Source organism: Eulemur rufifrons, chromosome 6, assembly GCF_041146395.1.
Source record: "Eulemur rufifrons isolate Redbay chromosome 6, OSU_ERuf_1, whole genome shotgun sequence".
Taxonomy (NCBI): Eukaryota; Metazoa; Chordata; class Mammalia; order Primates; family Lemuridae; genus Eulemur; species Eulemur rufifrons.
Window position 1 is genome coordinate 73,222,720 of NC_090988.1, and position 22,746 is coordinate 73,245,465.

Below are 22,746 nucleotides of genomic sequence, written 5' to 3' on the forward strand. Positions count from 1 at the left end.
TGCTCAAAATTAATCTGCATTTCTATATGACACACACGGGCACATAAGTAATAACGTTAGGATTTTGAAATTGTATGATGCATAGCAAACCTTATTAATACATTCTGCTGCTTTCCTTTCCTCCAATTTAATGGATATCCTTTCTGATTAATTCTGCCACCTAAAAGCCACTAAATAATTACATTTCTGAGGCACATTTTATCTAGATCTTTTATCTGTGTTAGTCCTTTCTGCTGGTACCTATAGTCAGTCTACAACCAGTGATATTGTAACTAGCAACACTGGAACTCATTGTGAAAGGTGGCTGTGAAGGCTAATTTAGTAAGAGTCCTCTTATTTTTATTTGCTGTAGACCCAGGAAGTGAGGTAATCTTAGCAAGTCTGCAAAGCAACTTTTCATTTGATCGAGATTTAAGACCTTTATGATTGCTCAATGTACATACTATAAGGCCAGATTTACTGTCTGTAAGTTTGTCTCCATAAATTCAAAAAGAACCAACCAGTATCACTACACGGCTGTTTAACCTAAATCGAATTTCCTGTCATAGGTGTTTGAAATTCACTCATTCCTTTCTTTCACTATTTAATCTAATTGATTGATAAGCATAATCAAATGAATAACTTACAGCTATAATTTTGAAATAGTTCTTCAGTTTTATATGTAATGTTCTATTTTTCCAATGGAAATTGGATGAAAAATTACCTATTGGATTCAATGTACACTATTCAGGTGACAGGTACATTAATAGCTTAGAATTTTCCACTATAATAAAATTCATCCATGAAACAAAAAAATTTGTACCCCCAAATCAATTAAAATAAAATTAAAAAAAAATTATAAATCTGAAAAAAATTTCTGATAGCAATTATATCAAAATATTAAAGTTAGTTGATTCTGGAAGGTAAGAATATGGACATTTAAAATTTTTCTTCCCTGAACTACTTTTCATACTTTTAAAATCATCTAAAATCAAAAATTTTGCCCACTCCCAAAACAGGGATTATTTAATTGGAAATTGAACAACTGATTAATGAAATGAAAAATAAGGGCAGTGGCTGGGCACAGTGGCTCATGCCTATAATCCCAACACTTTGGAAAGGTGAGGCAGGAGGATTGCTTGAGGCCAGGAGTTCAAGACCAGCCTGGGTAACATAGCAAACCCCCATCTCTACAAAAAAAATAAGAAAAATTAGGCAGGAGTGGAGGTGCACATCTGTAGTTCCAGCTATTCCAGAGGCTGAGGCAATAGGATTGCTTGAGCCCAGAAGTCCGAGGCTGCAGTGAGCTATGATCACACCTCTGCACTCTAGCCTAGGTTACAGAGCAAGAATGTCTCAAAAAAAAAAGAAAGAAAGAAAGAAAGAAAGGAAGGAAGGAAGAAAGAGAGAGGAAGAAAGGGAAGGAAAGGAAGAAAAGGAAGGAAGGAAGGAAAGAAGGAAGGAAGGAAGGAAGGAAGGTAGGAAGGAAGAAAGAAACAAAGGCAGTGAGTGATACCAGGCAGGAGATGAAAACAATATTCCTTGTAAGAGATGAGGAGATTTTAAATGAGGGAGGAACGGTGGAGGGAGAATGAGTTACAACTTGCTATTGTGTTACGCAAGAGCAGCATCCTTCACAATGCAGTCCCCTCTTTTACAGTCAGTTGGAGGTACTCTTTCATGTAACTGGAGCTATTTTTGTATTAAAATTTGTAGTTAAAATTTAACAGTTTCTAAATAGTACCTAATAACCATGAGTCATACATAACAGCTCTAAATTAATTCCTCAATTTATGTTAAGAGTCAATTTACGTGTTAAAGGAAAGACTATGTGTAGAAGGCTTAAAGCCAATAACTAAAAGGAATCAAGCCATCTTTGTAGGACATAATATGAGGATGTTGCTGGCATTAATTGTCTATGGGGAGGGGAAAGCAGAATTATTTAGAAAGTCAAGCTCCACACCCACAGTTTATTCAAGAAATATAAGTACATATGCAGGCATGAGCAATACAATTTATATCTGTCTTGACATCAGTGAGTTCTCCAAAATTTTATACTGTGTACCTCCTCCTATAATCACATCTTTTCACATGCTGGAACCTGGCTATGACTCTAATCTCACCTTATAGTCTTCTCTTCATTCTGTCCCATTTTGAGATCTGAGGCAAACCTGAGAGAAAGATTATTTGTTTTATCCATATCTGGACAGATAGGACAGATTTTAACATTTTCTACCTAGATCAATCAGAAGCAGAAAGAAAATGTAGAAAAGTTCAAACCTAGACTTAAAGAATAAAAGGAGTAAGCATCAGGCCCTTGAGTGCAGAAATAAAGACAGGAGATAAAGGATCAGGAGTTAAGGAGAGTGAGAGTGAGAGTGAGAGTGAAAAGCAATAAATCGGGATACAGTCACTGGATTCGTGATACAGATTATAAACAATCCAAGGGAGAGCATTTTTACTGAATGATATCTTCATGGGTAGTTATCATTCTTATCTTATTAAAAAGGGAAATGAGACTCAGAAGGTTTAAATGTCTTACCTAATTTTGCATGCATATGATGATAAGTAGAAGGGTTATTATTCAAATGAAGTCTTTCTGACTTTGAAGTTCACAATATTTGCCTATATCGTATTGACCTTGAGAGTTTTTAAAGCATTTTAGATAGATTCAGGTTGGTTTTTGGAAGGATCCCTTTGGCATAGTTTACTGAAAGAGGCCATATTCTAAATCTTTTCTTTAAGCTAAATGTTCTCAATTTTTTTTCTTGTGTTAGGCATTCCAGCTCCTTAAGCACCCAACTGATCTTTCTGTTTGCATTTCAGTTTGATTATACATGATCTGTTAGTTCATTTCCTCCAAGAAACAGTTCACGAAAAGGTTTAAGTGTGCAAGAATTTTTTTAGGGGTATTCCTCTTCTAGAGAAAATAAGGAAGGAGTCAAGAAAGACTAGGAGAGTAAGTAGATTGTAATGCAAATCCATCCATTTGTGAAGGAAAGAAGGAGGAAAGGTTAGGTAGAATTGTCCCAGAATGTTGTATAGTCTAAGAGAGTTTGGGCGAGGTCAGAGTCAAAGTCTTTCTAGAATGGCTCTGCCTTCTAGTCCTGGTGAATTGGCATTGACTAGGAGCAGGTGTGGGAACTGGGACCTCAGCAAAAACACTGCAATGGATTTCCAAGACAAATGGCTGGTGTCCTTATGTCAATTAGTCTGTCTATAGTTGAAGATATGCAAGGTATATTCTCATAGCTGCTATAGATGACTTTCAAAGCTTTACAAAAAATTTTGTAAACTGCCAGACACCATCCTATACATTAAAGTCTATGATAACTAGATGGCATTATTTATGAAGACTTTTTCATACCTCTCCAATATTCTTCATATAATTGAATGAGATTCATGGGAAAATCATTTTAAAGATTATTTACATGGAAGGAAGAACTGAAAATCTAAATTCGAATTACAAGCGAAATGGAGACTAACAGCCCAATCTGCTACAAAGGACAAAAGGCATATTTTGCTTCTCAAAATGAAATGAATTGAAAAACCAACCAAGAGCATTAATGATGGGTCTTTGAAACACTGACTCAAAAGTAAACTTATATTTGTTCCAAGAGATAACATGTAGTATTTGTTCAATTCATTCTAACGGATATGGGATATGATGGAATGTGGAAGATTAGCACCTTTGCAATGGCTTCTATGTGTCCAAGACTATAGTACATGATTTATATTTAATTCATAGACTGACCACAGTAGAAAGAGATTATTAGCTCCATTTAATAAATGAAGAGAACAAAGCTCTGTTCCACTACCCAGGATCATAGAGCTGAAAATAGCAAAGAGCATATTTCAATCTAAATCTATGTGGCTCTAAATCCTATAATCTTTCCAAGTGCTGATATTTTAATTTTTTTTTTATCAGAGGTTTTCCAAGTGGCTCGTGTATGTCTAGACTCATTTTATGGGCTATGGGAGAGTTACTAAAAAAACAAAAACAAAAAAAGCATAAAACAAAAAACCTTTACATCCTCAATCCTTCCATCAAGGAGTTTATAAGCAAATTGAAAGAGACTATTAATATCATACACAAATAGTTACCAAACACAAATCTAATTGTGTATCTCGTGACTAATAAATGTAACAAATACTCACCATGAACTGAAGCAATTAGTGTGAAACTTCTGATATATTTAGGTCATGAAAAACTAACAAAAAATGGCAGATATTTTTGGATAAGGAATAAGTGCTGGATTTAGGATGACTAGGATTGAGTTTCATCTCTAACACTTAACCTGGCAGTTATTTTAAGTGACTCTGTATTAATCTTAGTGTCTATATCTTGAAAGCAGGGAAAATCATACCCACTTCACTGGGTTGTTGTCAGTATTGGATAAGAAAATACATGAGAAAGCAAGCAGCAAATTCATAGTCTAAATGCAAAAGGAATTATTATAAGCAATGAAATCTGTATTTTATTAGAATGCCAAATTCCAGTCATGTTTAAAGTAGATAAAATCATTAATCCAACTGTCAAAAGTTTTCAAAAAGAAAACATCAAAAATATTTGTTTTTCACTTTAAAATTCTTTGAATTTTATGATCATCAATCTTCAGAATGTTTGTTTAGCTCACTGATGTTCAAGAGATAGCAGAACTCTTAAATAAGATTTCTAGAGTTTTGGAAAGAAACACAATCTAATTCTATCCAAAAAAACACCCTAAAAAACAAAACAAGGAAAGAACAGGAAAGGCATATTTCCAGAATAAATAATGCCCACGAGTTTCACACAATTATGATATATTTCAAAATGTTAAATCCAAGAATTCTGGTTAGACTATATTCTTGGGAAATGAACATTGATTTTCTGGTAAAATGAACAGGAGACTCTACTCTGTTCTGTTATTAATTTTTAAAAAAATTGCTGGTGTTAACTATGTGCTATCACCTTAATATTTAGCATACTTAGTTCTTACAATAACACTAGATGATAGCTTTTCTCACTTTACAGATAAGGAAACCTAAGCCCAAAAGGTTGAGTTGCCAAAGGTAGACACAGGACATAGATCCAAGTACTCTGACCCTAGTGTCTTTGTTTTTAGCTGTACAACTTCCTATATGCTATTTGTGATATTATCTCCTAGTTTACATTCTAGGGAAATACTAAAACCTTTACAAATACTCCCTGAACATGTGGAGCACATACTCTATTCATGGACTCCTCCCTTTGCATGGATGCCTCTTCCTCCAAATATACACAAAGCACACCCTCTCCTTCCCTTTTAGTTTTCATGCAGATCACACCTCCAAAGAATCATTCCCTGACTACCCGTTCATATCCTGTCTTCTTACCTGCTCTGTGTGTGTGTATCTCTGTGTATGTGTGTTTTGATAATGCTTACTGCTCTTCATGTCACGTTGTGGATTTATTGGCTTTATTCTATCTTTCCCACTGTTTTGGTAAATGATGCTTAAAGCAATGACTGTTATATTGCAGATGCTCAATAAATATGCATTTAATAAATAGGTGGTCATGAGTCAGATACGAGGCTGGCAGTTTGAATATATTATCTAATTTACTCTTAAAACAATGCTGTTAGGGATGGGTATCAATATCCTACTTCTTATATTAATACATGGGGAAAGAGATTCAAATAAGTCAAATAAATTTAACAAATGTACGTAAGTACTGATTGCACAAGACAAGATTTGAATCTACATCCATATGGTTTTGTATTTACCACTTTTTCTGTTACAGTGTGCTTCCTTTCTAATCATTTTGAATGAAAAGTCAGGAAAATGACGATTTTTTCTCTCTTGCAAGCCATTATTTTATAGAACGGCAAATGGGCTTTAGTGTAAGATATCCAATAAACCAAGTTTGTAGTTTTACAAAGGTGTTTGTTTTTCTTCTAACATACTTTCATCTATCTTACTAACTCTACCGAGATTTGCAATAAGTTATTCAATTAAAACATAATGTTCGATTTCTTGCATCTGAGGATTTTAGAAGGCACATTTATCCGTAACCACATGAGCCCCAGTACTAAGTCAGAATCATAAAGCTTTTTATAACAGAATTGAAAGTCTGCTTCACAGATGGCCACAGTTATCTCTGCCCTGTTCCATGAAAAATGGATGTTTTCTTTTACTTTTACTCTTGCAAATATATTTTATGAAGTCTTTATATTCTTGCAAAATGCAATCATGATATTCTCCTGGGGGGCAGGTAGGCAGAGCTCAGGTGGTGATGCAAGCGATGGGGAGCAGCTGTAGCAGCTGTAAATGCACTTGCTTGCCTGGGCTTTAGTTTCACGAAAGACAATTTTCCCCGGGGAAGGGAGGCAGAGTTCTGCGGCCCAGGGGTTGGGAAACCACATGGATAAGTACCTGATTGCTTGGCACTAAAGCACATTTTTAAGAACACTCATATAATCATTTTTCCTGCACTAGAATGCACCTTTGGTTTAAGATAACAGTTATGTAATGTGGTAAATGCAGATATGATCTGACGAAAAAGGTTGTTTGTGGCTTTCGTTTTTAGATATGTACAGCTAATGCATTCGAAGAAATAACTTTTCCATTATTTCTAATGAAACTTGTGCTAAGTTGAATATTTCTGGCTGTAAGTAGAGCTTTTAAACATACATCGGTTTGTGGGATTGATTCTCAAAGTTAATTTTTGAAAGATTGTTCGAGAAACATGGGAAGCAAATACCCAGGACTTTGGAAATATGCATTACCTATGCAAACTGTAAATGTAATGTGATAAGAACACTTTTTACTCTATAGCAGTTGTTGGAGTCTTAGAAAATGTATTTGGATGTATAATCAATTTGATTGATTATATGGTTTTGAGCAATTTTGATTCAGTGTATGAATCTGTTATATGTGAGGTATTATATAAAATGATATGTGGAAAATATCCTTGGTGGGCTAAAATGACCAATCAATAGATTTAGTACCCAAAGCCATGGTAAGATAAAATAAAATTCAATAAAGTTAAAGTTATATAACAAGTAAAATAGTTCTGTTTTAATACTGTTACTGATTCTTTTTTTTTTTGTCTATATATACATTAAAAGCCTTGAAATTCTGAGCCCTTACTTGTTTACTATGATCATTTAACCCAGTTTTACTGAGATTTTACTTATTTGTAACCATTTATTTATCATACTTCTTAGTGATTCCTTTTAATTAATTAATTGGTCTTATATTTTTGTGCTTGATAATGTTATCCTAAATTTTATGAGAATAATCTGAATTTTTTAATTATGAAATCCTCTTCTAATTATTTGCATTGTTACAGAACTGAATTTTCAACAATTATTTACTCATAAATAAGTGACTTGCCAGATTATTTTAGTTTATCATTTGTTATAATTGTTTTTATTTTGAATGCCTTATTCTGATTCATTTGTTTGTTTTCTCTTTTGGCTAGAGTACTTCCTCAAGTAGTGTTTTCAGAAATGATCCTTGGGTTATATATTTTTGAGTCTTGCCTGTCTTACGAGGTTTTTGTGTTGCCATGTTTTTTTTAAATTATGGAGATATAATCTTTTAAAATCAAATAATATAAACTTTGCTTTATATTTGTCTGTCACTTAATGTTGAAGATAAGAAATCCTCCATTCTGTCAGATTTGCACAACATTCCTCCTGTCACTCCCAACCACATATTGAAATTTGTTAAATGTTGTTTTGAAACTTGGAATTCACATCATATCAGGATATATTTGCTGTCAAAATATGTTTCTTCTTTCACTATTGCTACCTTTGCCTGCCATTAATATAGTTCTTTTAATCTGAAGAATCAGCACTTATTTTCTCACAAGCAACCCATTTGTTATCATTTTCTTATATTTTCATTATAGGTTTCATTCTTTCTTTCAGGTTTCTGTCTTATACTTACTGCATTTTTATCCTTTCTCTCATAAATTCCAACTTTTTAATTGTTACTTTTTATCCAAAAAATAATTTTTCAGTTAAATTTTCTAATCCCTCAAGGTGCTTTTTTAGCAGTGGTTCACGTGTTATCCAATGCCTCAATTGATTTAGGTTTTAAAAGTGTGTTTTTACTCATTTTCAACAACTTTTTTTTTTTGCTTTCATTGTTTCTTATCCCTAGCAGTTTGTTTTTTTATATGCATAGAATATTCTCTCAAAGTTCATTGAAACTAGGAAATAAAATTATCTTCTATTTTAGGCATTTACTATGGTATGGTGAAGTCTATTTGATCTGATTGTTGATAGCTCAATTTGGTTTTTAAACTATTACTTCATCTCTCTCTTTCTCTCTCTCTCCTCCCCGCCCCCATTCATTATTAGAGGTCTGGTCTTGTCAATATTGATAACAGTGTGAGGTGTGAGTTTTGTGCACCCACTGTTCATATGACTCTTGCTGGGGTCTCTGGGCTGACTTCACACAGGGAGTGGTGAATAAATCAGGGTGGGTCAGAATGGAGAGAATTCCCTTCAGAATGCCTAAGCTGGAAATCAAACTATCAGAACACCGCGGTTTAAGTGAAGCAGAGATGACTCTTGACAGGCAATGACCTGCATTTTACTCAACATATGATCTGTGCCGACTGGAGAGTGTGTATGTAGGATTTTGTTAAAATCTATGTATGAAATGTATGTAGAAGTTTGTTAAAATAGACAAGCTCCTGTGACTTACTGGTTTGGCTTTTGCTTCCATCCCATTGGATAGATTTGAGTGCAAAGGTTATTGTGAACTAGGGGAGATTTGGGGAAGGCTTCAGTGTGTACCACAATTTCACTACTAAAAAGACTAATTTTCCTCAGTTTCTTGGGACACTCTACAGTTAGCTGGGGAATATATATCCTTCTCTGTCTGGCCCTGACACCTAATTAAGGAAATGAAGTGTCATACAATCATTTCCTTAGTTAGGTGAAATCATACCTAACAGATACAGTGTACACCATCTGGGTGACGGGCACACTTGCAACTTTGACTCAAGCAGTACAAAAGCAATCCATGTGACCAAAACAGTTGTACCCTCGTAGTATAATGAAATAAAAAAAAGATTTAAAAAAAAAGGAAATGATTGTGCACTGATCTCTCATCTTCTTGTTTCAAGGTCAGAATCAAATGATGCTTAGGGACAAAGCAACATATTCTGCTCTATCCTTCAGTCTCTCCTGCTCTGTACTGGGGTTTGGGGCTGAGGAACTTTTCCATGGCTGTGCTGAGTAAAATTCTTCACTTGTTCCTAGGCTACTTCCTTTTAGCATTTATCGAATTGCCTATTAATCTGTTCAGCAGTCACCGCCACCATATATTCCAGAATTTTATCAAATTTTCTGAGACTTTACTGTTTCACCACTATTTCATTTTAAAAAATGCCTTTAGTTAGTTCAATGGCATTCTGGGGGAAGAGGGGATAAAATTGTGAGTTCAACAAGTCATTCTAAAACTAGTAAAATAGTAAATATATGTTTAGTGAATTGTTTCACACAATTTGGGGAAGAGCAAAACATCTAGGATGACGAAAATATATTGTCTGATTACATTTCTAAGAACGGTTTATTTGGGGTCCTATAAATATAGCATACAGAAAACTGTGAGAAACAAGTTTGTTATTCTTGTGTAAAAATATGTTGTTACCCAATTTGCAGCTTGTATGAGCTCTCAGAACTGCTGTGAATATTGATAGGTTTTTCTGTGAAGATATTTTTTTATCATTCTAGGATAAAATCCAACAGGGCTATTGGTCATTTGTATGGTAGTTGCATGTTTTAGTTTTATAAGAAACTACCAAACTGGTTTCCAGAATGGTTGTTTCATTCTCACCAGGAACATAAGAGAGATTCACTTTCTCTGTATTCTTGCCAGCACTTAGTATAATATAAATATCCAAGTGTCATTATTTCAGGTATTCTAATGGGTTGATAGTGGTTTCTCATCTCGTTGCAACTTTAATTTGCCTTTTCCTAATGGCTATTGGTGCTAAACAATGTTTTATGTGCTTATTTTCTAAGTCCCTATCTGTTTTAATGAAAGTGTCTGTTTAACTTGTTTGCACATCTTTTAATTGGATTGTATATTTTCTTACTATTGAGAGTAGAGTGCTCTTTATATATTCTAGATACAAAACCTTTGTCAGAAAATGTGACTTGCAAATAGTTTCTCCCATTCTGTGGCTTTTGTTTTCACTAATTAACAAAGTTTTTTGCAGAGCAAAAGTTTTTGATTTCAATAAGGTCTGATTTGTTGATTTTTCTATCATTGGACCTAGTTCTATTGTAATCTCCCAATCTTGATTATTTTTTGTCCTGAATGTGAATAATGTTAGAAAAGTCATAGACTGGTTTTCAGGAAGCAACTGCTTTTGTCCTGCAGAGTGAACTTACCTTACTTTAATATATGAGTAGCTGATATTTTATTGTCTTGAAGCGTGCATCATATGTGAAAATAAAATAATTTCTTTTGAAAAAAATATGTTATTTTCCAGTTAAAATTACAATTATTAACAATAAGTTTAACTATTTTCAAAATAAAATAAATTTAGTTTGGCCTGTTAAGAGAATCAAGACATATCACAATTAAGCATGCCTGAGAAGGAGAAGGATTTGCAAATGCAGCTTATGTTTTGAAGTGAATGAAAGATCAGAGACCTGAATTTATTATAACTGATAGCCAGTGAATGGTCACTCAGTTTGTCTTTATTACTAATAGCAATAAGACAAACTGATTCAGATTGATTAAACACACACACACATACACACACATATATACACACACATACACACAGCTAAATCAATCAAAAGAAAGGAGGTTTCTGTGCAGCATTTCCTACCATCTTCTGTTTGCACTCTAAGAAAAAAAAACAGTTGGAGGAATTCTGGGCATCAGAATGATGACATGAGTAAAAAGTTTACCCTGTTATTTCCTAAGATTTGTAGTATACTATTTTAAGTAAAAGTGTTAGCCAAGATGTCATGGAAGATACCTCATTAAAGACTTCAAGTCTACAGGGAGCTGGATGTAGGTTAGGTCAGAGCAGAGACTCAGAATAGAGAAATGCTGAGGGTTCCAATTCGTGTGTGTCCACATTAACTAAAGGTTCTTTGTAACCAACATTCTAGAGGCTTCAAGGGATGTTTATGCCTATGTCACTAGTAGAAAAGGACAGTGATGTGAATTTGTTGAGAGAATTTGCTTATCTATATCATAAATATCAGTAAAATGTTTTTCCCTATATACTATGGAATATTAATTCCTAATTTATAGATGTTTAGGTCATATCAAGTAATAGCATGGGATTTATAAACTCACCTGTATATTAACAATTGCCTTAGAGAAAATCAGTAGCATCTCACACATACATGAACAAATTTTCAAAGGTATATACATGAATAATAAAATATAATATTTAAATGATAGTGAATTTCAAGTAGCTTTATATTATTATTCATCAATTTTTATATACTGATACTGAAAATAAAATAATATCATATGTAAAGAGGAAGAAATGCCTGGAGAAAAATATGTACACACACACATACATATAAATGTTCTTTTTCCAAGATGTCCTCATGCTTAAAAAATTTAAGGGCTTCTGCTAGAGAGAATGAGACTACTCTGTGACCTCAGCTTTCATTCCCTTAGGGTCTTGTTAGAAATCATTTATCGGATTATTGTAATGGCTGTAATGGCGGTTCTCACGCCAAATCACATTTCTATGTAAACATTCTTTAAAGAATCACTTGACAGAGGGAAAACTTCAGGATTTGGGCGAATGTACCAAAGTTATAGAGGGGAGTGATTTTCTGGTAGCTAAACCTCCTTGACAAACTGTTAAATCAAAACATTTAGACTACCTTTCAGAAAGTATCCTCCACCATATTGCATAACAAGTATTTTAGTTAAAAATGGTAAAGCCCATCTTTTATGATTCTAGAACCTACTCTATTTTTCTAATCTGTATTTATACTTTTTACCATTTTTTCATTTCCCTATATTTTCTTTTTTTCCCTACCAACCATATTTTCCTCAACTTAATTATCATACATAATTTTGATTCTGCATTTTAGTTCTTATATCAGAAAAGTATTATATAATTACCAGTAATTATAATTAGCCATGTCATCTTTTTTAGTCGAAGATTTTCATGCCTGTTCCAAGACACTGGTGGCCTAGGCTTGCATAACTTATTTTGTTTGTTGTTCATGCTGTTGGAATGACAATCATTCCTCTGCCTGAGTAATAGTTTATAAAGGCATGTGGAGCAGAGATTCAGTTATCTTTACTTGTTTACACAATTATAATAACTATTTAACTATTTATGAGTAAGATATTACTTTTTGTACAGAATACTTTTTATAACAACTGACTTGCAAATCTTAAGCATATATATAACTGTATATATATAGTTATTTATTTATATAATATATATTCCTCAGAATGCTGAACCAAGAAAGTAAAAATGCTTTAAATATGTCACTTCTCATGTGTAGCAAGCACATCGATTACCATACCTAAAAATTTGGTTATGATAAAAATCCCCAGTCCCAGCTCTCTTTCCCACTGAGAAAAGATCCAGTTTATATTCTTTATAGTGACCCTGGCTAGATATTTAATTGCTAATGCAGGGTCAATAAATACTTACTTGACTGAAGAAATTAATTAATAAAATAAATTAATGATAAATAATGAATTAAAACAGACCATGGAGATCTAATCTGAACCTCATCTAGTTTTCCTCCTAGAATTGAAGGATATCTTTTGCTAAATTACTCTTGACAAGTCATCAGTGAGCACCTCCGGGCAATCTTCAGTGGATTCATGCACTAAGCGACAGAGTAGAAATAAGGGTGAGGTCCTAAATTAAGTTTTCTAAGGTGACCAATACAGGTGTTTTACCTTGCAAATAATAGAACAATATCAGCTCCTTCGATTGCTACCTTTTTTAGCATTTTGCTCTTCCATTCACCTGCTTATATTGTGAAATTCAATCTTTTGTGTTTCTCAAGCTGTGCATTTTCTTTGACCTTCCTTTTTTAAAAAATCACCTTTTAATCTTCACAATCATGGTCATCTTTCAATAAGCAGCAGGACAACAGTCTCACAATCGTCACCCAGGAAATAACATTTAGGATTAACTTCCTTCTAATTAAAGCATTCCTCTGATGAGCTGTCCAGTGGAATAAAGTTGAATTCCCTGACAGTCCTTAGCCCCACCCAGCTGATCTCTTGTATACAGAAATGTGAGTGAGAACTTCTAATACCAACTTACTAAAAGCATCTCTCTGAAGCCTTGCCCATGTCTTCACTTAGCCCATTTTACTTTTCAATGCAGTCTCTCTGAGATGGGGTGAGTGATGTTATCATTTCAAGGCAAAATATATCTTCAAGAAAAACAACGCTAAATTCCATCCATCCTGTTGAAGTTAATTGCCCTAGGAAAGGCGTGAATACAGAAAACTTGTTAGAGTCAGCCCTGTGTGGTTTATTTTTTTCCCCCTTTGGATTTCAAAGTGAAGATAATTACAGGAAAGCCTGGAGTTACTACTGATTATAATACAGTGATTTTTTTTTTTTTTTTTTTTTTTACTTTCCTATGATATTTAAAAGTTCAGTAGTGTGAACTTTGCTTTGCATAGTTCCTTGAGAATTTTGCAATGTCAGCTTTAAAATTTGAACTGGATAATCTTTCTCCTGAAGGCTTCAAATATGAACATGCTTCGAACTCAGATTTTACTTTAACCTGTTTGACTGAACTTTCTGGGGATTCTAGTCAGTTGGAACTTCAGCACTCCAGTTCTTTCCCCACTGGTAAGCGAACCTTTAAATTGCTATGTTGCAGTATTTTAACCTACATCTGTACCTCTTTAATGTCTAACTTGTGAAAAATAAATGTTAATGGTATCTACTTTATAGCTGGTGCCAATTTTAGTTTCTTCAGTTATTTTTTTCCCAAAACATATAAATAGATTTTTGCAAAAAGAACAGAGGGTTGAGAGTTTTGTGTATAGAGTGAAATGTCAAAAAAAATATTTCAGTAAACTCAGAAAAATGTTAATACTAAAATAGACTTTGTTTCTGTGAATACTCAGGCCTATCAAGGCTTAATTTCCTTTGGAATGACTGATGACATTGGGGATCTTATCCATAAACTACAGAGAAAAATCTTGCCATCTTCAATTCATCTCTTTTATTTCTGATTCCTTTTACATAATTGGATAAAAGATAATATATGTATTTTACCTTTTCATTAAGAACAAGAGAATATTTCTTTTAGTTATAATATCTTATAACCTGACTTAAATTCTACATGAGCTGACAGAGTTGATGGAATTCAATGTGAAGAATTTTTTTTTTTGCTACCTATGAGTGTTTCTTATTCAGAATCTCACAGTTTTCATTCTTGCTGTGCAGTTTTGAGGGAACAATGCTATATACCACTAGTTTGCATTCATCAAAAAATTCTGAGGGTTTGTTCTATAATAAACAGGTCTGATATGTCAACAATGAATTGTGCTTTGTAGAAAACTTTCATATAATAAATAGACAATACTTTAAATGTTCTAAAGTAAAACTTCATGATTATTTGTTTATAATTTCTCATAAAAGAAAGCATTATAGTGTGAATGTAAAAGTTGAGCAAAGCCTTCATTGCCTTGGATGTTACTGGCCATTGATTTTTGTCCAATGAAAAATACTTGTAGAAATAATAAATTCCATTTAAAAACCTAGAGTATTCTTCTAAGAATTTTGGCACCCTTCGTTAGTATGCATTGTTTGGAAATAAGTTTTATGTGACCCACAACCAATCGTTGATTTGTTCATAGATTCTTTTGTATTATATGAGTTATTTTATAGTATAGGCAGTTCTGTAATCAGCAGATAAGACATCCTTTTGTAAATTTTCATTGAACTATAAGAAAAAAGATCTCCATGCTGCTTTTTCCCTTAAATTGAGTGTTTGGGTTTTGAATTTCATAGAAGTGGGGAAATCATTTCTTTTATCCATAGCTTTATACAGTAGATTTGGATGGAAAATGAAGTTTATAGACAAAATATTTTACAGTTTAATGATAGTTTAAATATCCATGCTCTTTTCACCATTTTTTGTCTTCTAGTCATCTCTATCACAGTTAATATATCTATTCCATTAGATTCAACTGTTGTCTTTATGAGTTGACCTACACATTTATAGCGTAGGTGTAATGTCTTCCCCACAGCTGCAGACTATAAAAAGCCTAGCAGACACTTCCACGTCGTTGTCCTGGCAGTGCCTCTAATTCAACACCTCTCAGCTTAGGTACCTAAAGATGCCTCCTTTTTGTGTCCTTATTTTTATCAATGACCCCTAAGTTATCTCAGATATTTTTAGCATTTACTGTAATAGCATGTATGTGTTTGTTTATATGCATATTAGTTTAATATTTATCTTCTCTACCTCTTTGTCCACCATTATAGCCCCAGCACCCAACAGGGTGCCCAGTAAAAAGTCCTTAAAATCTTAAAAGTCTGTTGACTTACTGACTGCCTGACTGAGCAACTGAAAGACTGACTCTCTTCACTTCCCCCAGTACAGGCACCTGTGTAGACTCCTACGTGGTCTCATTTCCTCCAGGTTTTTTGTAATAAGCCTCCTGTCCAGTGACAGCCAGAAATCTTCCCTGAAACACAAGTCTGACCCATTCCTATCATTTTTTTACAGTTTCTATAACTCTTTGTAACCTGTGTTTTAAACTCTGTTTGAAAACGTTTCAAGCCTCACATAACCTACACATATTTCACAAGAATGATTTACACTTTCCAATCGCTGTTCATATTATTCTTTCAAGATAATTTTCAATAATTCTTTCCCTCTGCCTCCATTTATTAAGATCTCTTTAAGATAATATTCTGTCTTTTTCTCAAATGCCTATGGCTACCTCTCTGTACAAGGGAACATCTACAAAATATTTTTCCAATATATGAAAATGTTCACATTTCAATTTTTGTCATAAATATGTATGTCCATGTTTCCTGTTAGATAGTTCATTGAAGATAAATGTCATTTCCCCATTCTTTGTGCCATATGCATGATACACATGTAATAAATATGATGAAATAAATGATGAAATTATTATATACATGATAGTATATCTTTTTAATGAGTTTTCTGTGACAAGGAAAGAAAGTCCAATAACACATATTCTCACTTGTAAGTGGAAGCTAAATAATGTGTACACATGGACCTAGAGAGTGGGATAATATACATTGTAGACTCAGAAAGGTAGGAGGATACAAGAAGGGTGAGAGAGGAGGAATTACCTAATGGGTACAATGTACATGATTCAAGTGATGATTGCACAAAAAGCCCAGACTTCACTCCTACGCAGTATATCCATGTAACAAAACTGTACTTGTACCTCCTAAATCTGTAACAATAAAAAATAAAAAACAAAATTCACCTGTAAAAAAGGGAATATTTGTTTAAATCATGTTATATATGTATTTTGTTTGCAAAAATATTGTAGGGAAATTATCACATAATTTGCTACCTGATGGTGCCATTGTTCAGAATAGAAACAATGTAGAATTTGTCCTTCATTTGAAATTTTTATGGAGTATTTAACATTCCAGAATTTATTTGGTATCCTAGATCTTCTTGCCCTATTTTTAATACAGTCAAGTTTTATGTATTCATTCAAAATGTATTTATTGAATACTTAGGACCAGGAGTTAGTGGCTGGGGTGCCTATGTGAAAATAAAAATAAAGTGATAGTAGAAGTAAAAGAGATTTATCCTTTTAAACCCAATAATATGGCTGTACATTTTTAACATTTATGTGCACATATTCCTAGCATGGAAAAATAAAATATGACAAAAGAAGGTTAGTTAATAGAAAGTTGAGCAGGTATGTCTAAAAAGAAGTTCCCTTTTCATCAAAACCAATATTTAGAACTTTCATTTATATAATAACTTACAGATATCTCATGCATATAGAATCTCAATAGTTTTCATAGAATATCTGTGAGTTAAATGTTCATTTATCTAAACTCTAGTCAATAAAAGGCAAATCCAAAAACCAAAGAAGCAGAGTAATTACACCAAATTCACACATATATAGTGAGAGTATGAGGGGAGGGGGGTAGGTGGAGAGAGAGCAGGGGCAGCCAAGAGAGATAAGTTGAAGAGCTCTAAAGGTGTTCTCCATTCCTAAATTCACTGTCCATTTTTCTCCCCAACATTGCTTGGAAATTAAGTTTAAAAATACTACCATGGGGAAAAATGCTTATTTGTATTCCAGAAATGGATCTAATCAATAATCAGTAATCACTACTTCCCATAGTAATAAGGAAGAACAAGAATAATAGTATCTACTATTGCAATTGCTATGCCAAATACTTAACATTCTAATCTCATTAAATTTTCCCTATAATGTTTTGAGGCATGAAGAAGTTAATTATTATAATTAACTACCATATTTCAAATATAGATTTGTAAATCACTAATACACTTACTGGTTTTTGATGTTTGATTCAGAATAGTTGAGTTGATTTTTTTTTTTAAAAAGACATTCACTTGATGATAATCTAAAAAAGACTACTTGGTCTATAGAAAAATAAGTGTTAACACACTTATTTTAAATAATTACTGTCAATTTTGAATGTGCCCTATCTATTAATGAGGCACTTAGAGAATCATTTAACATCATTAATCATATTTTTCTATCTATATTAGGGAGTCTATCCCATTAAACAAGCTGTTAGTAAACAAATCCTAGACTCTTGATGAGCTATCATTAAATACTAGAAGTTGATATGATTGCTATATCTTTAAAAATCATATTTAACTCATTTATATAAGAGGGTTGTTTCCTTCTCTAAATATCTATTCTAAAAAATATCTAAAAATCTTAGCAAGGTGCTGGTTTGTTGTAGATTCATAACTCTTTGAGGCAAAAAGGAATCCTTTTTGTTTTCTTTTATTGTTAGCTGAAAAAGATTTATGTGAAATTATTTACCCAGAAACACACAGCTACCTGTTGCCAAAAATGAAGATAAAGAATCTGGGTCAAATAATTCTTTGCCCTTTGCACATCCCACCAAAATAAATGTCATCTCTCAAAGATTTCTTGACATCACGTGAATCTACCTGATAGCAGAAAAGTCAGATCTACTATATTGGAGTATAACTGAACTGTAGGACAATTAACTGTCATGCTTTTCTAAGACAGACAGATTTTAAGGTCTCATATGATCCCAAACAAATGCTATGTTTTAAAAAAAAAAAGTAGGAGCCGTAAGAGTAAACATAAACCTTTAATAAACATTACATAATACTCCTATCAAGCCATATGAACATGTACATGCAAACACACACATACACTTTCAGTCACTGCATTTTTCAAGAATTTGATTTATATTTGCCCCTCTGGATATGGCTTGGAAGATGAACAGCCATAATATGCTGCAGGCCATAACCCACAGGTCACTGACCACTCTGTTCAAAATTGTAATTGTGCTAAGTCTGTATGAAAAGAACAATCTTTCCATTGTCCTGGGTCGTTTGAGTCTTTATGAGGTGGCCTTAGCAATGATTATTTCTTTGTCTCAGGAAATGAACAGCATGACTTATAAGAGGTAAATTTCCCCTGATACAAAATATATGATATCTTTTCCAATATCCCGTTTCCAACTCTCCAATACCAAATAGGGGTCCTACAATTCAATTCAATTCTGGCACAAACTACCCAGGGTTAGCATCAAATTCAACAGGTTTAAGGGTTCAGTTCCATGAGATTGCCCCCACTTCAGATGCCAGTCTCAAGTATTAGGTCCTCATGTGACCCACATTCTGTCCAACTTGGCTACAAAGTCGGGGGTTCCACAACCCCCCAAGTTTCAATAATTTGCCAGAACAACTCAAATAACTTAGGCCAATGCTACACTTATTATTACAGTTGATTATAAAGGATGCAAATTAATAGTCAGAGGAAGAGACACATAGGGCAAGTTCTGGAAGTGTCTCGAGCCAGAACCTTCACTCCCCATGGAGTTAGGGTACCCCACCCTTCTGGCATGTGGATGTTTTCGCCACCTCAAAAGCTCCCTGAACCCAGTCATTTAGTAGTTTTCAAGGAGTTTTTACTACGTAGGCATGTTTGTACCCTTCCTGGAGGTTGGTGGATGGGCCTGAAAGGTCCAAGCTTATAATCAAGGCTTGGGCTTTCTGGTGACAAGATTCCATTCTGAAGCTGTCTAGGGGCTTGTCTAAAGTCACATCATTAGAGCAAAAGATGCTCCTATCACCCTATCATTTAGAAAATTCCAAGGGTTTTAGGGGCTCTGTGCCAGGAACTGGAGACAAAGACCAAATATATTTTTGTTACACCACAACTTCTAAGGGTATACAAGGAACCTCAAAGAAGGGACTCTCTGTTCTCTGACCGTAGGATAGAGGATGAGTATCCAGCTAATCACAGCTCAGAAGACCATCTCTGGCTGAAGTGTAAAATTTGGGCCCCTGTGTAAACAAATTTTTATTCAGTTAGGAGGAATTAGAAGTCCTAAATTTATGAGATGCTTAGAACTATGACCAGTCATCACATGCCTAATGTTAGTTATAATGTTACCATTATCAGCTGTTTGTATTGATTGGGGTCTACTCTGTGCCTAGCTCTCTGCAAGTTTCTGTGATAAGTGTAAAGAATTTAGATGATGCAATGACTGCTCTAAATGTCAATGACTTTCTAAATACAATTATGAAAGACAATCTATACATGTGATTGAAATAGGTGACTATCTCGTCCTGCCAGTCCCCACGGCAGAAACATCTCAGCTAGGAGAATGGTGGTTTAGGAAGGTATTTCCTAAGGCCAAAGTGTGGCCCATGGATCAATTGCATTAGGATCACCAGCATATATTCAATACAGAAAGATTCTGGGATGTCATTCCAGATGATTTGTAAGTGAACTCTGTGTCTGTAACTCAGGAGTCTGGAGTTTAGAAGTTCCTCATGTTACATTCATACATTCTAAAGTTAGAGAACTGATGCTTTGCTCAATGGTTATGGTAGGTTAATCATCAAGTTCTCTGTGCAACGATATCCACATAATGTTAATTTTTGTTTAGCTACTTTCTGATCATAATAAGCTACACTCAACTATAGCCCTTTATCACCAGGTTTTTGTGTAATGGCTGCATATTCATTTAGAAACTTCACAGAGTGTTTCCTATTTTTCTTACATCTACAGATTACCCCCAGATGAATTTGGATTCAACCCCTTCCAAAAAGCCCTTCTTCTCATTCTTTCTATACGATGTCTCATTTCACATTTCTATGGCATCAGCATCAAAGGGAAATGGTTATTTTTCTGCATTTAATCTTGAACTTAAATGTTTTAGCTTTTAGATATTGTGTTTGGATTTCAATGAAATTTTATCAAACAGAGAATAAATTCCCACAGAAGAAGAGGTATGTTGTACTTCTCTTCCACAAAGAGGGAGCAGCAGAGACTTCTATGAACAGAAGGAACTGAATTATTTGTTGCTAATACGACTTTACAAAGATGGACCAGTTGATAGAAACCTTCACTTCCTCTGTGATTTTTTTTAATACAACTCTAATCTTTTAATGACTCTGCCTAGGGGCCTTCAACTCATTCTCTTACAAAGAACAATCTAGCTTCATATAATATGCATATTTGAGGTGCCTGGTAAAATGAAAAGTTAATGCTAATGTGATGTTGTAAAAGGAAATAACTCCCAACAACCATCATTTTGTTAAATACCTGCAGAAAATATTCTACTAGCATTTGAGTACATCTATTATACTTTTAAAGTGATGAATTAAAAAGTGGCCTTTCTGATAATATACAAGGAAATGCTGATGGAAGTATTGCTAAGTGGCCATTGCATTACAACATTTTACCTGAGTGGAGTTCACTAAACTGTATATAGAGAGAAAGATAGAGATACATACAGATACAAACACAGATAAAAATACAGATATATAGATTAGACATATAAATATCTCCCATCAAAGTGTTCCTGGTATCATGTCTTCTTGACACCAGATGAAAAAATTTTACTCTGTTTTTTTGAATAGGCATTGGTACCCTGGCTTATCCACGAGTCTGTACAATAAATCAAAGTGTACAGTAAAATATTTATGATGATATTCTCAGGTCATCATGATGAAATGTGGCCAGAAACTTTACTCATAAAGTTATTTCTGGGAAGTAATTGATGGGGGCTCTCTCTAAAGCGGTGGTTGTGTTCTCATCTAAAGTATGGATTCCAGTGGGCTAACAGTAATTTACAACCAATTACAGAAAATGTACTGTGCTGCAGCTTGCAAGTATTATTTCCTTTAAAAGTAAAGTGGATTCAAGGTTCTCCATATCAATCAGTCTCACTTTAATTCCAACATTTTTTTAAGTGGGAGATAAAGCAGCAGGGTTCAGCTGAACACTCAATTATTCAAACCCCACATGTATGAGAGTATGTCCGTGTGTCAAGGCAGAAACACACTTTAAAACCTTTATATTGGCCGGGCGCGGTGGCTCACGCCTGTAATCCTAGCACTTGGGAGGCCGAGGCGGGTGGATTGTTTGAGTTCAGGGGTTTGAGACCAGCCTGAGCAAGAGCGAGACCCCGTCTCTACTAAAAATAGAAAGAAATTATCTGGACAGCTAAAAATATATATAGAAAAAATTAGCCGGGCATGGTGGTACATGGCTGTAGTCCCAGCTCCTTGGGAGGCTGAGGCAGAAGGATTGCTTAAGCCCAGGAATTTGAGGTTGCTGTGAGCTAAGCTGAAGCCACGGCACTCCAGCCTGGGCAACAGAGCGAGACTCAAAAAAAAAAAAAAAACCTTTATATTTTAGATACATAGGTAGAAGAATAGAGTTTAATGCTTAAGACTACTCATGAAAGAAATTTGACATTATTTTTCAAATGGCTTGTAAATCATGCATATCCTTTAATTCAGAAATTCTACCTCAAGAAATTTTTTTCAGAAAACCAGAACTCTCTGTTATGCACAGAGATAATGGAACAAAACTGTTCATTGCAACATTGCTTCTAATGGGGAAAATGGTAAACAACTTAAGTGTACAACAATATTGAATTCATTATGTAATGAAATTATAACATATCCCCATGAAGGAATGTTTTAGAGACTTAGGAATTGACATCATATAAAATTGTATTGGCAGGCCGGGCGCGGTGGCTCACGCCTGTAATCCTAGCACTCTGGGAGGCCGAGGTGGGCGGATCGTTTGAGCTCAGGAGTTCGAGACCAGCCTGAGCAAGAGCGAGACCCCACCTCTACTAAAAATAGAAAGAAATTATATGGACAGCTAAAAATATATATAGAAAAAATTAGCCGGGCATGGTGGCGCATGCCTGTAGTCCCAGCTACTCGGGAGGCTGAGACAGGAGGATCGCTTGAGCTCAGGAGTTTGAGGTTGCTGTGAGCTAGGCTGACGCCACGGCACTCACTCTAGCCTGGGCAACAGAGTGAGACTCTGTCTCAAAAAAAAAATAAAATAAAATAAAATAAAATAAAATTGTATTGGCATTGGAAAGTGTTCATGTCATAACATTAAATGTTTGAGGAAGATGAATTAAATGCAGAGGCATACAGTTTTTGTAGATATGTTTATAACTATGTGAGATTTGTGCACAAACACAGTACAAGAAATACATATAGCAAAATAATAACTTCTTCTGTTAGTCCTGAGAGACAGGATGACAATAAAATTTATCTTTTATTCTTTATATGTTTTCCAAATTTCC

The 22,746-nt window shown here is 34.2% G+C and overlaps 1 protein-coding gene across 1 annotated transcript in view; it reads left to right on the forward strand.

Annotated features, from left to right (window-relative positions):
- Nucleotides 1–13,625: 13,625 nt before the first annotated feature.
- The window catches only part of ANO3 (anoctamin 3), a 355,086-nt gene continuing 345,965 nt past the window's right edge, over nucleotides 13,626–22,746 (forward strand). The window contains exon 1 of the mRNA XM_069471200.1: nucleotides 13,626–13,779. Coding sequence (XP_069327301.1) covers nucleotides 13,626–13,779 — 154 coding nt within the window. The remainder of the gene's footprint in view (nucleotides 13,780–22,746) is intronic.